The sequence below is a fragment of the Panicum virgatum genome, chromosome 1K, assembly GCF_016808335.1.
Source record: "Panicum virgatum strain AP13 chromosome 1K, P.virgatum_v5, whole genome shotgun sequence".
NCBI lineage: Eukaryota > Viridiplantae > Streptophyta > Magnoliopsida > Poales > Poaceae > Panicum > Panicum virgatum.
In genome coordinates, this window is record NC_053136.1 from 16,186,508 (window position 1) to 16,204,218 (window position 17,711).

Genomic DNA, 17,711 nt, shown 5'->3' on the forward strand with positions numbered 1-17,711 from the left:
CTCTGGCCGCGGCCGCCATGGTCGAGGGCGGTGGCGCTCGAGCCGCGCCTGCCATGCCCGAGGGCGCCGGCGCTCTGGCCACGCCCGTCATGGCCGAGGATGGCGGCGCTCGGGCCGCGGCTGCCATGATCGAGGGCGGCGGCGCTCGGGCCGCGCCTGGCATGGACTTGTCCGCCATGGAGTCTGAAGGTGCTGTGGTTGCTTCAATTCATTTCCATTGCTGAGATCGACGACCTGGCCTTGCATGCCTATCAAGATTGTTTAGTGTCAGCACAGATGTGCTTGCTTCGGTTCAATATCTCTATGTTTTGTTTGGCCTATCTGTATATTTGTTTATATGATTATATGTTGTCTTAGCAAGCAAGATAATGTAATTACTATAGATTTAGTCACCATTCATTGATGTGAATTTATTTGCCACATAGTTTCTTAGTTGTTAGTTCGGTGCATGTGTTCAAGTCACATAGTTTTAATTTGTTCAGGCGGAATCTCACGTGCTGAGGCCGCGGCCGGTTGTGCCCCAGCAAGAGCTAATGCCTTAGCGAGGTCGTTGCTGCCCACTCCTGCTCATCCGGCAATATAGTGCAATGTGGCTGTAGTTGATGTGCCAAGGTAATGCCCTTAATTGCATTTATTATTGTTCGTGTTTAGTATTCGCAATCAGTTAATTTTTTTCTTTTAGGTTCGAACATGTGGAAAATATAGCAGGAGTTGATTGTGTAGGAGAGAATATTCAGTGTATTCCTCCAAACTCTAGAAGGGTGAGTAGTATAGTAGCTGTATATGGGCCACTAGATGAGGCCTTAACACACGGACCATATGGGCCACACATGTACACCAACACCCCCCCCCCCCCCCCCGCCGCAGTCTGAACTACCGGCGCAGCGGAGTTCAAGACTGGACAACAAAGAAAGCACACACAGGGAGAACCCCCCCTCCCCCCCCCCCCCCCGCCCGCAGCCACAACTAGCCACTTGCTACATTGAGGCTGGAGCGAAACTCCGAGAAAGTCGAGGAAGGGAGACCCTTGGTGAAGATGTCAGCAAACCGGGAGGTGGTCGGGACATGGAGGACCCGAAGATCGCCGATAGCGACCCTGTCACGAATGAAGTGCAAGTCGATCTCCACATGTTTCGTCCGCTGATGCTGAACGGGGTTGGTGGAAAGATACATGGCACTGACATTGTTGCAGTAGACGAGCGTGCTCTTGGCGAGTGGGCTATGGAGCTCCGCCAAGAGCTGTCGAAGCCAAGACGCCTCCACCATGCCGTTAGCGACAGCACGGTACTCCGCCTCGACACTAGAATGGGAGACAACCGGCTGCCGCTTGTACGACCAGGAGACAAGGTTGCGACCCAGGAAGACGACATGGCCGGAAGTGGAGCGGTGAGTGTCCGGACAGCCAGCCCAGTCGGCGTCGGTGTAGACAACCAGCTCAGCAGAGGGAGATTGGTGAAGAACCAGACCGAAATAAACAGTGCCACGGACGTAGTGGAGGAGACGCTTCAGCACAACAAGATGTGACTCCCAGGGATCATGCATATGAAGGCAGACCTGCTGAACGGCATATCTGAGGTCCGGCCTGGTGAAAGTGAGGTACTGCAAGGCTCCAGCAAGACTCCGGTAGGCAGTAGGATCAGCCATGGGATCACCTAGAGTAGCAGACTGCTTCGCATGAGTGTCGACAGGAGTGGAGCATGGCTTGCAATCAGTCGTCCCAACCCGCTCCAAAATATCAAGTGCATACTGACGCTGATGAAGGGAAGCCCAGAAGGGCGAGGCTCAACAGTAACACCCAAGAAGTGATGGAGCTGACCAAGATCCTTCATAGCAAACTCTTGCAGAGAGGAGATGATGCGCTGAAGCAACTGCTGACTGGAGGCTGTGAGCACAATGTCATCAACATAGAGCAGCAGGTAGGCAGTCTCATCCTCACGGCAGGTAGGTGAACTCCAATGTCAGCAAGAACGTGGCGAACCAAGAATACCAAGCCCGAGGAGCCTGCTTCAGACCATAGAGAGACTTATTGAGCCAGTAGACCATGTTCGGACGACTGGAGTCCACAAATCCTGCTGGTTGAGTACACTAGACTGTCTCAGACAAAGTGCCATGGAGAAATGCATTCTTCACATCCAGCTGGTGCACAGGCCAAGAGCGAGAGAGTGAGAGGACCGTGCGCACTGTAGCAGGCTTCACCACTGGACTGAAGGTCTCGTCATAGTCCACACCAAGCCGCTGGATGAAACCCCAGAGAACCCAGCGAGCCTTGTAGCGATCCAGTGTACCATCAGCCCGACGTTTATGCGTCCAGATCCACTTGCCAGTGACCACATTGCAACAAGACGGATGTGGTATGAGGTCCCACGTCTGGTTGGAAAGAAAGAGCCGCGTACTCCTCTTCCATCGCGCGACGCCAGTGAGGATCCGCCAGGGCGTCGCGAACAGAGGAGGGTACCGGAGAGATCCGCGGCTGTCCCTCGGTGGCGGAGAGAGTCGCGGGCCGAGAAGCCATCCGCCGAGTCACCATGGGATGAATATGACTAGGGTCCCGATGGATGACGGGCGGGTGGTACACCACCGGCTCGACACGAGAGCGATGCGGTGGAGGCGGCAGTGGCGACGGCTCCGGTATAGGCGACGTAGGAGCCTCCGGAGCCGGAGTCGGCGCGGGTGCCGGCACCGAACGACGCTGGTACACCTGCACCGGCTGAGCATAGCACGGAGGCGCAGGAGGAGGCACCGGGGCCGCGCATGGCGCAGCAGGAGATAACGGGGCCGTGCGAGGTGCAGCAGAGATCACCGGAGGCAGTGCCGGTGTACCAGAAAAACCTGCAGGAAAAGGACAGATAGACAAAGGTGGCTGAACCATCGGGTCAGGCGAAAACAGGGACTCCAACTCGGGGTCAGGAGAAAGAGTAGAGGAGGTGGAGTAGGGGAAATCCGACTCATCAAACACAACATGTCGGGAGATGAGGACCCTGCGAGAGGTGAGGTCAAAGCATCGGTACCCCTTGTGGACAGGGGAGTAACCAAGAAACACACAACGAGTCGAGCGGGGTGCCAGGTTTTGAGGAGCAGTGGCGGAGATGTTAAGATAACATGCACACCCGAAGACACAAAGGTGGTCGTAGAGAGGAGGGGTACCGAAAAGAGTGTGGTGTGGAGTGGGAGCAGGGGAAGCCGTGGACAGAAGGCGGTTGAGCAAGTAGGTGGCGGTGTGGAGACTCTTAGCCTAGAAGCGGGGAGGCAGAGAGGCCTGAATCAGAAGGGTGCGCATGGCATCGTTTGTCGTGCGAATTATCCACTCAGCCTTGCTGTTCTGGGGAGAGGTATACGGACAAGACATACACAACTGAACACCCCAAGAGAGGAAGAAAGAACGGGAGGTGGTGTTGTCGAACTCACGCTCGTTGTCACACTGGACGACCTTAATGGTGAGGCCGAACTGAGTGGACACCCAGGCAGAGAAGTGGAGGAGGGTGGGAAAGGTCTCAGACTTGGCGCGCAGAGGAAAATTCCAAGAGTAATGAGAGAAATCATCAACCACCACTAGATATTTATAACCAGAAATGCTAGGTACAGGAGAAGTCCACAGGTCACAGTGAACAAGATCAAAGGCATGCGTCGCATGCGAAGAAGAAGAAGAAAAAGGAAGTCTAACATGACAACCTAACTGGCACGCATGACAGAGGTGCTCAGTAGGAGCCCTAGTACAAAGAACATCAGTACTACGACTGAGCTGAGCCAAAACGTCACGACCGGGGTGACCAAGCCGGCGGTGACAGGTGGTGGAAGATGGCGTCGCGGCAAAGGCAGCAGACGAAGAAGAAGTCAAATGCGGAGCAGCGGAAGCAGGAAGACGAAGGGTGTAAAAGGGCCCCGAGCTGTCGCATAGGAGGAGCGGACGCTGGGAAGCCGAATCCTTCACAATAAGACCAAAGGAGTCAAATTCGATGGAACAAGAATTGTTAGCAGTAAATTGGCGAGTGCAAAGAAGATTATGAATCATCTGAGGAGCAACAAGAACATTGGGAAGACGGAAAGAACCAGGAGCAAATGAAAGAAGGACAAGATGGATGTGGGGCTCGGATAGAAGAGAGAATACCGGCATCTGGGGTGGTCTGGAAGGAGGCACCCGAGTCGGCGATCCACTCGGTGCTAACCGGCGGTGTTAGCCCCATGGTGCTGAAGGACTGCGCCAGTGCGGCCTGGTCCCACCCTTTAGGCCAAGTCGGTGGCTTGCTGGGCTGAGCGGGTGGAGTCTAGGATGGCGCGAATAGGGGAGCAGTAACAATGAACATGGCCGTCGGCTGGAGCTGAGGACGAGGGCCCCCCTGACCCTGAAACGGCCACATTGAGATGCGCCCTGACCATGGGTTGCTGAAGGATGGCCAGAGCGTACCTCCAGGGGCAGGGGCTAGAGCAGGAGCGGGAGCTGGAGCCGGAGTCGGCGTGCCCCGACGGCCCCCACCAGTACCAGCGCCACCAAAAGCAGGGCCACTAGTATCACGACCACATCCCCCCCCCCCCGCCGATGACGTCCACCACGCCCCCCACCCCCGGTTTGCCTGGTGGGAGGAACAGCAAGGAGGGAGGTGGCTGGCGAGGCGGAGGAAGCCGGTGGAGCAGCCACGAGCATGGTGGCGGAGGACGAGGATGAGCCAGTCGTGGGACCCCTGGTGATCTCCTCGACAATGCGGTCGCCCCGGACCTGCAGGAAGGAGGGGAAGGGCCTATGGTGGGTGATCCATGTCCGCAGGTGGTCATAGGTGCTGTTGAGACCCCGCAGGACATTGAGCACCAAGACCCGGTCGGGCACCGGACACCCGAGGTCGTGAAGAGCATCAGCCATGCCCTTCATCCTCATGTAGAACTCCCAACAGAGAGGTCCCCTTACTCGAAGGTGCGGAAGGAGGCGTCGAGCTGGAGTGTGCGGGCCTTGGCGTTGCCGAGGACCTGCCCCTCGAGCGCCAGCCAGACCTTTCATGTGGTGCCGCCGTGAGTCCTTACGATGTCCTGCAGATCTAGGGAGATGGTCCCAAAGATCCAGAACATGGCGATGCTATCGACGCGCAGCCACACCAGGTCCCTCGCCTCGACTGGCGTGTCGAGGAGGACGTGGTCGTCGAGGGCGTAGCGGCGGAGGGCGAGGAGGACCTAGTCCCGCCAGCACCCGTAGGAGGAGGACGTAGGGTCGAGGAGGACGGAGACCAGTGCCTTGATGTTCTGGTCGCCGGCGGCCTAGAGGTGGAGTTGGACGACCATGAGGTCGGTCGGGTCGAGCCGGGGTCCAGATCCAGAGTGCGGAGCCTGGTGGGAAGAAGAAGCGCCGTGCTCGGTGAAGGGGACGATGGGCTGCTTGCCGGAGGAGACAAGGAAGTAGTGCTCCACCTCGAATACCCGACGAGTGAGAGCATCGGCTGCGGAGCGCTTGCGCTCCCAAGCAAGGGTAGCCGCGCGGACCCGCTCCTGAGCCGCTGCAGCCTCGGACTTGGCGGCGAGGAGGGACCGCGGCGAGAGCAGTGTCGGTCGTAGCAGCTCCGGCGACGATCTGCTGCCCGTGAAAGGCTGCGGCGGCGAACGGCGCATCCGCGGGAGGCATACAGAGCCCAGTCCATGGAGGAGGAGGAGCATGGGAGGCGGCGGCGGCGGCGCCCCACGCGGCTGCACCTTGGGTGGCGGCGGCGCCCCCCACGCTAGCGCCCAGGGCCGCGGCAGCGGCGGTCGAAGGGGGAGGTGGAGGTGCCCCGGCGGCCCCCGCTGCGACGGCGAAGGCGGCAGCAGTGGAGGCGGGCGGCGGCGGCCAAGCGCCAGCGCCAAGGGCCCAGGTGCCCAGATGTGGGGCCCGAGCGGGAGCAGAGGAGGAGGGGAAGGAGGAGGAGCCATCGGCCACAGAGGGGAGGGGAGGGAAGGAGGAGAGGGGCGGCGGCGGCGGCTGGAGAGGGAGGGGAGGAGGAGATGGCTAAACTGATACAATGTAGGAGAGAATATTCAGTGTATTCCTCCAAACCCTAGAAGGGTGGGTAATATAGTAGCTGTACATAGGCCACTAGATGGGCCTTAACACACGGGCCATATGGGCCACACATATACACCAACAGATTGGAATAGCTTACAGATAGTGGAGACACATGATGACGAAGGTCGAATTGCACTTATAAGTGAAAATCGGATGTATGAACTTCTAGGCTCGAGAGAAGAGCATACTAATGTACCTGCAGAGATTTTTGAAGTGACACCTTGAAGGACAGTGAAGCGTGCCCTCCTGTCGCTTAATCGCCTCGAGCGACTGGTTGCACTCGCAGCGTATGTGAATTAATCGCAACTGAAGCTCCTGAAATAGAAGTATATATTTATGATTTTATTCAATCGAATAGCTATCCATTCAACAATAGAAAGGCTTTTCATATAAAAAGAAGGCTTCTGTTCTACTTCCGTGATACATGAGTAAAACACATCCATGTGGTTTTCAGCAAATATATCCCTCATCTTGATCTCAGTTTTATTGTGCTAACACAGTTTTAATATAAACTCCTATTCAGGAGAACATACTGAGAAAGGTAGGTTTAGCTAGAAGAAGGCCGGCAAGTCGGCTATCGTTGGAGCGCATCACCCTTGGAATGAGGCCCCAATGCGGAGCGGCCAGGCACTTCCTCAGGCTCACGTCGGCATAATGAAACCACTGTCATCAAGCGCCCACTGGTTACGCTTGCCGACAAGGTGAGGGCGACTAAAGCTTCCTCCTCCAGGCCTCATCCAAGGCACTCGAACTCCAGCATGGTTTGTCAAAACCCTCCCAATCCACTCTCAAATCGTTAGCTGTGTATTTTTGGGTCTTCTCAAATTTCTGTAGGATTGTAAAGGGATGGTGTGCAGTTTTTTCCATCAGTAATGCTGCTTTTAATTAACAAGTTGGGTTGTATAAATTATAATATGCATTTGATCCATAAATTTGGCACTGTAGTGACAGAAATAAAGACTTCAAATTCTGCTATGACCTGGTAATTTATTAGTGTTTTAACTCTTTGATGGAGGGTAAGATATTGCTTCTATCATTGTAGCAGATAAGATTATTTTCTCAATGAGATCCCCGTACAAATGAAGTTCAGCACATGTATTTCTCATTCGCGACAATATAAGGAAATACAAAGATTCCTTAACTAATTCCATAAAAATATGCAGCCCTCCAAATTGCTTTTTTGCTTTCATTTTTTCATCCACATGTCATCTGCAGCCTTAGATGACCTGAGGACCTCGGATGACCATGCTGTGGTATAAACTTTCCAATTTAGACTCATTGGTATGCATTTTATTTAAAAATGATACCTTAACCATACTTCATGTTTCGCAAGCTTATATCCATATCATGATGTGGCTGAAAATTTTGGGAAGTGATTGGCCGGCAATACATACGGTGATATATAGTAGTTTTCAATCATTGATTGTTTAACATTATATATGTATCAGTAATGTATTTATTCTTAACTTTTTCAGATGTTAGACATGGGTTGCGCAGGGACGATTTAGTTAACAATGCCGTAAAACATGCCATTGCCGAACGATGGCAATCGTACAGATCGCGTGGTTGACGAGCATGAAAATAATAAGACGTGGAGAGGAATTTGATTAGGATTTGTAATATTACATTTTAATTTTAATTTAATTACCTATGCATGTCAAGTATCATTCCTGTCTTATACAGGAATTAGCTTTACCACTTCTTTTCTATTTGCAATAACTGAAACATACATTATGTTTTTTTCCTAAACTAGCACTGACTTTTTTAATCATAAGCTTCTTCCAGTGGTGGAGTATTTTGTTTAGTTTTTCTTTCTTTCAAGCAAATAAGTATTGTCTACCTGCATGAATTTGATTGGCTCCAAATAAACTCATATAAACTCCTATTGGTTATTCCACCGCGCAACAAATGAGACTTTTAGTGGTAGTTCGACGCAATCCAATCATTTTTAAACAATTTTACTTTAAACACATGCTTGTGGCACGTGCCCCGACACTAGTATGATAAACAATGATAAAAATCAGCAAAGGACAATCATGAGGAATTCATATACAGGAACTAAATCTAAGGAGTTATTGTTACCCCTTTTTTGCAGCAACCCAATCTAAGGAGTTATTGTTACCCCTTTTTTGTTAAAGCTTTAACCATCTCATGATCTAGACGGCTGTGAAATGGATCAATTACACAGCCACCAGCATTAAATGCGGACTCAGATGCAACATTTGATACTTGAACAGCCAACAAATCTTCCACCATGCCAAAAATATCAAACTGACCACTAATTCTCAAAGGTGAGCCAACAAATCTTCCACCATGCCAAAAATATCAAACTGACCACTAATTCTCAAAGGTGCATCGCCATATATTTGTCCAGCTCACTTAATTCAGCCCCATATGGTCTACTTGACTCAACAAGTAGTTTTCTAGCTCCTCATCATCATTATCCACTAAAATATCTATTGTATCATTAGGTATATGTTCACTCCCATATCTAGCCCTTGAAGTTGAAGGTTGTGAAGCACAATAAAAGTAAAACTGATATAAATTCTTGATAACATCCACGAATTCATCAACATGGGATTGATATGCATGACCATAAAATTTTCTCATGTAGAATTCTATTAGCCTTTTCTTATATCTAGGATCTAGGAAGCATGCAACAGCAAGTGTGGTGCTAGATTGACCCTTTCACGAGCTGCAACTGACCCCTTCACTATGCTGTGTGCTGTCCTTAGGTGGGAGGAAAACCTGTTGTCCCATGATTGCCCTCGGCCCTGGCCTTGTGTTTTGCAACTAGGTTGTTTGCAATGTGCCCACAATTGGAGATATGTCTTCTCATGATCCTCTATGACCATATGCTTCTTTGTGAAATATTCCCACACATTTGGTGTGCATCTCTTTTGCCTCTTTCCACCACCAGGAGGTTCATCACCATCTACATCTTGCACAGGCTCATCACCCTCAATAATTATGGCATCTGCAGTGTTTCTTTCTTGCTTCCCTGCACTTGTGTTCCACTACCATCTCCAGCAGCAGCATCACTCTCAGCTCCACCACCGGCATCACTCCCACCTTTACTTGGCAAATAGGATGATGGCGGTCTAGATGCAGGAGTCCCACTTGCAGATGCTAAAGATAGACAAAGACCTAGATCCTAGCCAGGGCTTCCACTTGCTGACCTAGACCTCTAGCATCCTACAAAGATAAGAAATGCTGGAATGTATAAGACGATTGCAACAATTAACTTGTATCTAGTAAACTAGTTGTCTCTATACAGTCTACTTGAGTATAGTGAATCATTACATTACTTATCTTGTTGACTACACTCTACAGAACCACATCAGCATGAAAACATGTATACATTGATCAAATTCATATATTACCTGGTGTTGGAAAAGGAGCTAGAGTGCTGTTGTTCACCGGTGGTGCCGGCTCCAGGAAGAGATGCCTTGTGGCGGACGGGGCAGAAGCTGAACCGAAAGATGGCCCTTGTCCGGTCGGCGGCTTCATGGGTCCTGACATCCCAAGCGGACGGACTGGGGCGCAGCCGCACAGGGCATCAGGAATGGTCCAGGAGGCAGCTGGCGAGGCCCTTCGGTGGCGGTTGGTCTAGGGGCGGTGAGGAGGTGATGGATCCGGGCCTCCGGGGCGACGAGCTAGCTCCTAGGCTCCAGGTACTATACTCATGGCGGCAGACTGACCGAACATGATGGAGGGTGGCAGGGCGCCGCCGCGCCGGGGCCACCGGGCGCGCCACACGCGTCCGAGCGGGAGGGTCGGAGGGAGAAGGCTTGGAGGGGGCGCCGGAGCTAGTAGGGTGGTGCACCACTGTCGGGAAGGGTCGGACTGTCGAAGGGAGGAGACGGCATGGCGGGGGCCGGGGTGTGTGGTGGTAGGAGGGAGCCAGGGAGGGACTGAGATGAGGGGGGGAGCGAAACAGGCAGACAGGCAAGTTACTATGTTAGGGTTTGGAGGGTGGGTGCGTGAATGGGCCTTGAGCCGTGGGGTGCGATGGCTTTGGCTGGGGTGGGCTGCTGTAATTCAAGAATACCGCGGGAGAATAAAAAAGGGGATTCGCTAATTTGGCCGGAAAAAGTCCGCAACTTATTTTGATCTCGAATTCGCCGAATTTTCCCAAATTTTTTTTTCTGATTTTGTTTTTCCTTGAAGATGCAGCATTTGATCAGAAAATCGGGATATGGTGTCGGTCGGTACAAGATTTTTCCATTCCTGCTTTCATCCCTAGTCATGAGATGTGATAGGAGTGTCATCACCATGACATTCCTCCATCTCGATTATCTAGTTCATAGTTTTGATAACTGTGCGATGACACTACCCACTGAAACTGGCCTATGCAAAGAAACTCAGCCTCACATGTTAGAAAGCAACTCTACGTCTCAAAGCACATCATAGCCTCAGTGGTCGAACCCTAAAAGACTAGAGTTTAGTCACTTTGCTTTAGGAGGTGGGATCAATAGAGCCAAGCATCTTCAAAAGACTAGACAAATAGCTCAACTAGTCAAATTATTGCTACTCAACACCAAAATAGGTCTCCAACATACTAGCTATCCAACTCGCCAAGCTATCCGGCTCTTCAAATTGGCTCACTCCTAGCCAAACTTGACTAGCCAATCTGGCCCCCAAATTGGCTAGCTAAGTATGGCCCCCCCTATTATAGCTGTTGGGGTTTGGAGTGTAAGAAATGGAGAGTATGTTGGAGTGAGATGTTTTAATATGGAGTAAAATCTTTATGAATTTTAGTCACCAAGAACAAGAAGCAAGTCATGTGTCATAATGAAAGCTGGAGCTCATATTTGGGGTTCCTTGGTGCTATATTTGGGATTATAGGAAACAGGGGCACAACCCCTATTTAGCGTTTAGTGGTACGGTTCGGAGGCTATTTGCTGGAGGTGCCTTTTATTTTGGACTTGATTTGATTGTTGTTTGGTTTGCCGCAAAAATTTGCAACGAGAGTCAGTTTTCGAGCAAAAGAATTGATGTTGCAAGATGGTAGGAACGCCAACGCGGCGGAGGTGCACAGGAAGAGGGTATCCATTGCGTCGCTGTCAAAAGAATGTATAAAAGCGATTCCAGCAGCATAAAATCCGTTCAAAAGTTGCTGGTTTTTCTTTTAAATGAGACTGGGTCAATGCTGTGTAGATAGGCATACATATTCAGACACTCTTAAAATGATGATCACGAGGATAAACATTCATATTCAAAGAGTTCCCAGCTGCTGGCGAAATAAACAAAGCTGCCGCGATCGTTGCGGTAGCATTGTGCTGACAAAACAAAATCATCGCGGATTAGTTGTTGATAGTTACTAGCAGTTGGTTCCAGCAGCAGTTGAAGGTTGAAGCTTCAGCTTCAAGAGGACAGTGACGACGCCCAAAGGAAGTTGCTTTCTGAACGGCGTCGGCACGTTGCCGGTAGCGGTGGCCGGTGGCGATGACGCAGAAGTTCTCTCGCTTTCGCGGCCACTCCATAGAAGAGAAAACCAAAAGAAAGACCCCCGTTCTGGGGCCCGTTTGTCGCTTTAGCAGCAGGAAAAGAGCGACGATAATGAGGGGGTGTTTAGATTGAGGGACTTCAAAAAAGTCATAGGGACTTTTTAGTATTTAGAAGTATTAAATAAATATTAATTATAAAACTAACTGCAGAACCCTGGGGCTAAACTGCGAGACGAATCTAATGATGTATCTTAATCTATGATTAGCAAATGGTTACTGTAGCATCACTGTAGCCAATCATCGATTAATTAGGCTTATTAGATTCGTCTCGCGAAAAAGCACTCAGCTGTCAAAAAACATTTATAAACAGATTTTATTTAATAATATAAAATAGTAAGATTCCTTTTGATGTGATAGGGACTTTTGGAAAAAGTCCTGGAGCCAAACAGGCCCTGAGTCCACTGACCTGACCGACAAAATGCTGTCATGTCAGGCATCAACATCCCAAGATAATTTTCACTAAAAAAATCTGAAGATATTTTACTTTTTCTCTTCGCTGAATCGAGGGAGGGAGAATGCTGTGACGAAAGAAAAATGTCAAATCAGGCCCATCTTGAAGTTGGTGAGAAAGGAAGAACATTGAGGGCTGAGGCTATACATTCCATTCCAGAAACGAGAGTGGTTCTGAGTGATCTATGTACAAGAGTTTGGACAGAATCCAGATTTGGGCGTACAATGATGCAGCAGCACACGGTCTGTGGAGGACGCCTCCTGCCGCGCGGGGGCATCAATCCATCGTGAGCAGCAGCAGCGGCTGCGGGCAGAGGATGCCGTGTGGCGGACGATGGGAGCCGGAGGAGACTATCTATCTACCATTCAGGATGCGGCGGCGGCGGCGGCCTTGAAGAGGAGGAAGGAGAGGCGCTCGAGGGAGAAGTAGATGAAGGTGCCGCTGGTGTGGGTAAAGAAGCACCCGAAGTTGGCGCCCACCACGCACTGCCACCCGACGCCGTACCGCTTGTCGAACTCCTGCAACCATCTTCTTCATTTCACGAACCATTTATTCAAATCGCAACGAGATGCCAAGAACGGCGGGAGAAGAGGGGCGTGCCGTCTTGATGTGGCCGGCAATGGCGCGGCAGTCGGCGACGTCGAAGAGGTCGAGCGCGCGGGAGGCCGCCGAGGTCGCCGCTGCCTGCATCCGCGCCGGCATGTCCGTGTCCTGCACCCGCGCCTTGCCCTCTAGCATCCTCCTCTCCTCCTCCTTCCCGGCCGGGCTGGGCGGGCTGCCGATCCTCCTGCCTCTGTCTCGCTCGAGCACCACTCCGCGAGATTCGGCCGGCCGGCGGGGCAACGATTGGTTCTTGATTCCGTGGGGGCAGCAACGGCGGGGCGAATAAATGGAGGGAGACGGGAGCCTGCCTGGGAAGGGAATCTTGAACGAGCGGAGGAGAGAGGGTGGTGGGTGGGCCCGCTGCTATTATTGCCCCTCCCCCGATTCCGGAAGGCACTTGCGTGCGTGTGAGCGTGTCCCCTCGATCTTTATCTTCCTGCCAGATTCTCCCTCTACTCGCGGGGTTCGTCGTCTTCTCCCTCTACTCGCGGGGGTCGTCGTGGTAGCGGCACTGGCCGCCGTGAATTCTATTTATCGCGCGCGATTTCCCGCCGACTTAAACAGCTGTCGCTCACGCACCGTACTTCTTCAACTCCGGTTAGGGAGGACGGTTGCCGAGGTTTGGGGGATGTGTGTGCGCGCGCGCGTTGGGTGGGCGGTAGGGGGAGCGTCCGCCGACGATCGGCGGCGGCCGGGATGGTGGAGCATAGTGGCACATCCTATACTATTACAGAACAGCCTTTTGGTCCAAATTATTTGTCCCGGCTGCCTTTAGATTTGGAATCAAAGACTGATTTAGTCCTGGGTCTAACGGCTAGGTGGGATAGCGTGGGGGGCAGGGGCCATTTATCCCGATTAGAGCCACCAACTGGGATCAAACCCCCTCCATTTGTCCCGATTGGTGGCTCCATCCGGGACCATTGGTCCCCGGGGCTTTGGTCCCACCAACCGGGACCAAAGGGTGGCTCCAACCGGGACCAAAGACGCCGTGGACTAACGGTCCCGAATGGAGCCACCAATCGGGATAAATGGAGGGGATTTACAGCGTGTTTGGTACGGCTCCAAGCAGCTCCAGTCCAAATTTTTTTAGCAAAACACCTCAGCTCCAAGAACTCCAGATTCTCAAAAAACATGGATCTAGCTCCCAACTCCACCAATTTCATGGAGCATGTCAAGGGGTACTCTGAAAACTCTAGTTTTGTGGAGTTGGTGGAAATTACCCAACTTTGCCATCCGTTACACATACCCCTTCGTCTTTTTTTTCCCGTCGCTCCCACGACGCCTTTTCTTCTCCCAGACGCGGCACCTGTTTTCCTCCTCTTCCGATCGCGGCACTGGTCGCCGGCGCTGCAAGCCACCACGGCGTCCGGGTCGCCGGCGATCTGCCGTGATGGTAGGATCGATTCCTCCACCTCCGCCTCCTCCGTTTTCCTCCTCGAATCAACACAGAAGAAACCCTAGGGTTGGCCTCTGTCCTCTGGCGTCTGCAGGCGGCGGCGCGGCCGGCCATGAAGGCGTTGGGGCAGCCGGAGGTATGCAAGGTCTCGGCGCGGCGGGGCCTCAAGGCCTAGGCGCGGACGCCGGTCAGCGGCAAGGCCTCGGCGCGGCTGGCCTTTATGGCCTGGGCATGGACGCCGGCCAGCACGTCCTGGGAACAGCTGATAGCCAGCACGTCTCGGGAGACATGGCCGGAACTCCGTTCGGTGCGGCATCGGCATCCGGTGGTAGCAGACGTGGCAACAAAAAATCAAGGGATGATGAGGTATATTTTTCTTCTCTCTAGAATTTCATACATGTGTTGTCTTAGCAAATTTCAACAATGTTATGGAGAATCATGGATAGGGTGATCAAATGGCTTGGAATGATGAGCATACCGCACTTGTTTGCAAGTTGTTTGCTAAACAAGTTAGAAAAGGAAATAGGCCAAACACTCATTTGAATAATGTGGGCTATACCGAGGTGAATGAAAGGTTTTTTCAGTGTACCGGTATTATGTTGAAAAAAACTCAACTTAAGAACAAATGGGACAAGTTGAAGGCTGATTTAGGTGCTTGGAGAAAATTGATGAGGAAACAAACCGGAACCGGTTGGAATTGGGACAAGGGAACTATCAACATGGATGCCGAGTGGTGGAAAAAACAAAAAATGTGAGCACTTCTCATGCATCTAATATTTTTCTTTATTTCTATAATTTGAATACAATACAATTGCTTACTGTAGTTTAATTATTTAGGACATACCTGGCGTCGAGAAATTTAAGAATAGGCCTCTCCAAAATGAAGATGAGATGAATGTAATGTTTGGGAGCATCATAAATGAAGAGATAGATCATTGGAATCCTATGTCTTCCAACCCGATCATACCCCCTAGTGGAGATGCCCCCCTCATATTGGCTTGGACGACAATGATGAAGAAAATGATATGGGTGCTAATATTGACTCCGACAATGGTGATGAGGTTTTGGAAGTCTCTCCTACACCTGGCAATGCTAAGAGAAAGGCTCATATTATTCTTGAAAAACCTAACAAGAAACCCAAGTTTACCACTACACTTGTTATACAAGAACATATTTACAAGATATCAGAGAGTGCTCAGTCTTTTGTGTCTTCTAGGCAAGCAGGGATCACCATTGAACAAGTCATGGAACATGTCATTGCATGTGGGGCTGACCTTGGGAGTGATGAGCATTTTGTGGCAAGTGAGCTATTTGTGAAGAAAGAACAGAGGGAAATGTTCATGACTATTCCAACCAATGAGGCTAGGTTCAATTGGCTTAAGAGGAAGTATGACATGATATTTGGGAAGTGATGACTTCAATCTAGTGCCAGAGGTTTATCTGTGTAGTCATTTTATTTATGCCATATGGATGTTATTTTCTATTTACTTATGTCATGTGGACAAATTAGCTTGGTGTCAACTTATGTGGACCGTTTATTTATTTATGTCGTGAGAACAAATGATCTATCTGTGTCATGTGGAGAAATTATCTATTTGTGTCATGTGGTCATGTGGAGAAATTATCTATCAGTGTCATGTGGCATTAATTATATGTCATGTATAATTTTTTGCTGGACATCCTCTCATTTTATTAATTATTGCAGATGTCTAGTGATGATTCTAGTGACGAGAATGAGAAATTTTTGAAAATGATCTTAGGAGGTGCTATGCTGGGTCAAATATATGTTGACATGTTTCTTACTAAAAACCCTACAAGGACGTCTACGACAAGTGGAATGGGGTTTATGTTGGAGCTTTTCAACACTACTGGAGAATGCCATAGCCAACTGCGCATGAGTACAGAAATTTTCTTCGACCTCCATGGGCTATTGGTTCAGAGGTATGGGTTGAAAGCATCGCTGCACATGTCAACTATAGAGAGTTTAGGCATTTATTATTCATTTGTGCGGGAAATGAGTCAAATGAGTCCAACAGAAAATGTCAAAATCGATTCAAGCACTCCGGTGAAATTATTAGTAGAAAATTTGAAGATGTTCTTTACTGTTTGATGGACATGGCAAAGGATTTCATTAGGCCAAAAGACCCAAATTTTCATAGGATCCATAGGAGGATAAGGTATGATAAGCGGGTGTATCCATATTTCAAAGATTGCATAGGAGCACTTGATGGCACACATATTCGGGTTTCACTTCCACTGGATGAGCAAGTGAGGTATATTGGGAAAACAGGGATACCCACCCAATATGTTTTAGCAGTTTGTGATTTCGATATGCGATTCACATATGTGTCAACGGGACAACCGGGATCTATGCATGACATAAGTGTGCTATACAATGCATTGAGTGCGGACGAGAAATTCTTTCCGCATCCTCCAAAAGGTAAAAATAATGTCAATAATTAATTTACTTCAATTAACCATGAAACTATGTTATTAATTTTTTCTATCATTTGTAGGTAAATATTACCATGAAAGAGTATCCGATAGCTCCAGTGGTGAGATGGAAATATAAGGAGAGCACCAGCCTTGTCCCCCCAGATGTTATGGACTTGCTTCCAACGCAAATGCGAAGGCTACATGACTTGTACATGAAGGCGATGAGAGATTGCAACTTCATGCAGGGCGCAAAGATTGGAGATGAAGATTTCTTTCGCGCAGAGGCCATCATATGGCTTGATTGGGAAGAAGTTTACCAACTATACCATCAGGACACCCTCGACATCTCTATCGTCACTTTGTGGCTTCTGTAAGTATATTCCTTAAATCTTGTTCATTACCATAATATAACTAAGGATGGAGATTCCTTACTTCATTTTGTATCCCGTTGGATGGAGATTCAAACATGCTGCAAAAAAGGGTATTATCACATCGGCTTCGTGGACCCAATGGTTGTGAATTGCAAGAATTTCCGGAGCAATCCTGCAGAAACATTCAAAAACTTGTACAACTACTTAAGTGTTTAACACTATAAGGCGACCATTGCATTTCCGTACAACTTTGGGTAAGTCTTTTCTGCCATATAACTATTTTAGTTCTATATAGCTGAATTTTATTAACCCTACATGAAATCTTGCAGAGATCACTGGATATTAATTAACATATATCCTGACAAGAGCTTAGCAGTTGTTATGGACTGATTGCACAGAGATCCAAACCAATACAAAGACATGACCGACATGTTGGACAAGTAATTTATTCTTGTCATACCACCTCAATCACCATTGCTTTGAAATCAACGACAACTATATTTATTCATTTTGGTTCGTGTTCAGGGTTTGGAAGAAATTCGTTCGAAAGCATAGTGGCAATAATTTCAATGCCGATCTAAAGTGGAGGAAAAACTTTCCGGTACGGGTGGGATTCTACTTTATTTGCATGTTCCATATCCTTTAGTATATATGAATACATTGATAGCTAATTACTTCTTTTATTTCTCTTGAAGTGTCGGAGGCAGGCGCAAGGAACTAATTTATGCGCATACTATGTCATAGAGAATGTCAATACCCTAATAGGTCCTGAAAGGACTTTTACCGCATGGTAGGAGGAAGTAAGTAAAAAACTTTATCAAACTTAGCTTGCGGGAAACTCATTTTGTAAATTGTTGTAATTAATATTCTCACTTTTCCACAGCTCTCTCAAATGCGAGACACACTCATACCAGAGGAATGGATC

General features: G+C 49.5%; 2 protein-coding genes across 2 annotated transcripts; both read right to left on the reverse strand.

Annotated features, from left to right (window-relative positions):
* Window positions 1-2,540: 2,540 nt before the first annotated feature.
* Window positions 2,541-5,886, reverse strand: LOC120653236 (formin-like protein 20). Its single transcript, XM_039931018.1, has 2 exons — window positions 5,492-5,886; window positions 2,541-2,829 (listed from the first exon to the last, which is right to left on the reverse strand). The coding sequence occupies exons 1-2, from the start codon at window positions 5,884-5,886 to the stop codon at window positions 2,541-2,543; spliced, it is 684 nt and encodes a 227-aa protein (XP_039786952.1).
* A 6,169-nt stretch (window positions 5,887-12,055) lies between these two features.
* LOC120697332 (dynein light chain LC6, flagellar outer arm-like) lies at window positions 12,056-13,003 on the reverse strand. The gene is made up of 2 exons (XM_039980514.1): window positions 12,581-13,003; window positions 12,056-12,498 (listed from the first exon to the last, which is right to left on the reverse strand). Exons 1-2 carry the CDS (start codon window positions 12,716-12,718, stop codon window positions 12,346-12,348), a joined length of 291 nt encoding a protein of 96 aa, XP_039836448.1. The 5' UTR covers window positions 12,719-13,003; the 3' UTR covers window positions 12,056-12,345.
* Between the last annotated feature and the right edge of the window lie 4,708 nt (window positions 13,004-17,711).

Bases quoted from the DNA above. Each gene is read 5' to 3' on its own strand.
- LOC120697332 (XM_039980514.1), bottom strand. From the start codon at position 12,718: ATGCTAGAGGGCAAGGCGCGGGTGCAGGACACGGACATGCCGGCGCGG. The intron at 12,499-12,580 runs GCACGCCCCTCT...AGATGGTTGCAG, and splicing joins TTGCCGGCCACATCAAGACG to GAGTTCGACAAGCGGTACGG.
- LOC120653236 (XM_039931018.1), bottom strand. From the start codon at position 5,886: ATGGCTCCTCCTCCTTCCCCTCCTCCTCTGCTCCCGCTCGGGCCCCAC. The intron at 2,830-5,491 runs GTCCGAGGCTGC...CTTTTCCTGCAG, and splicing joins CGGTCCCTCCTCGCCGCCAA to GTTTTTCTGGTACACCGGCA.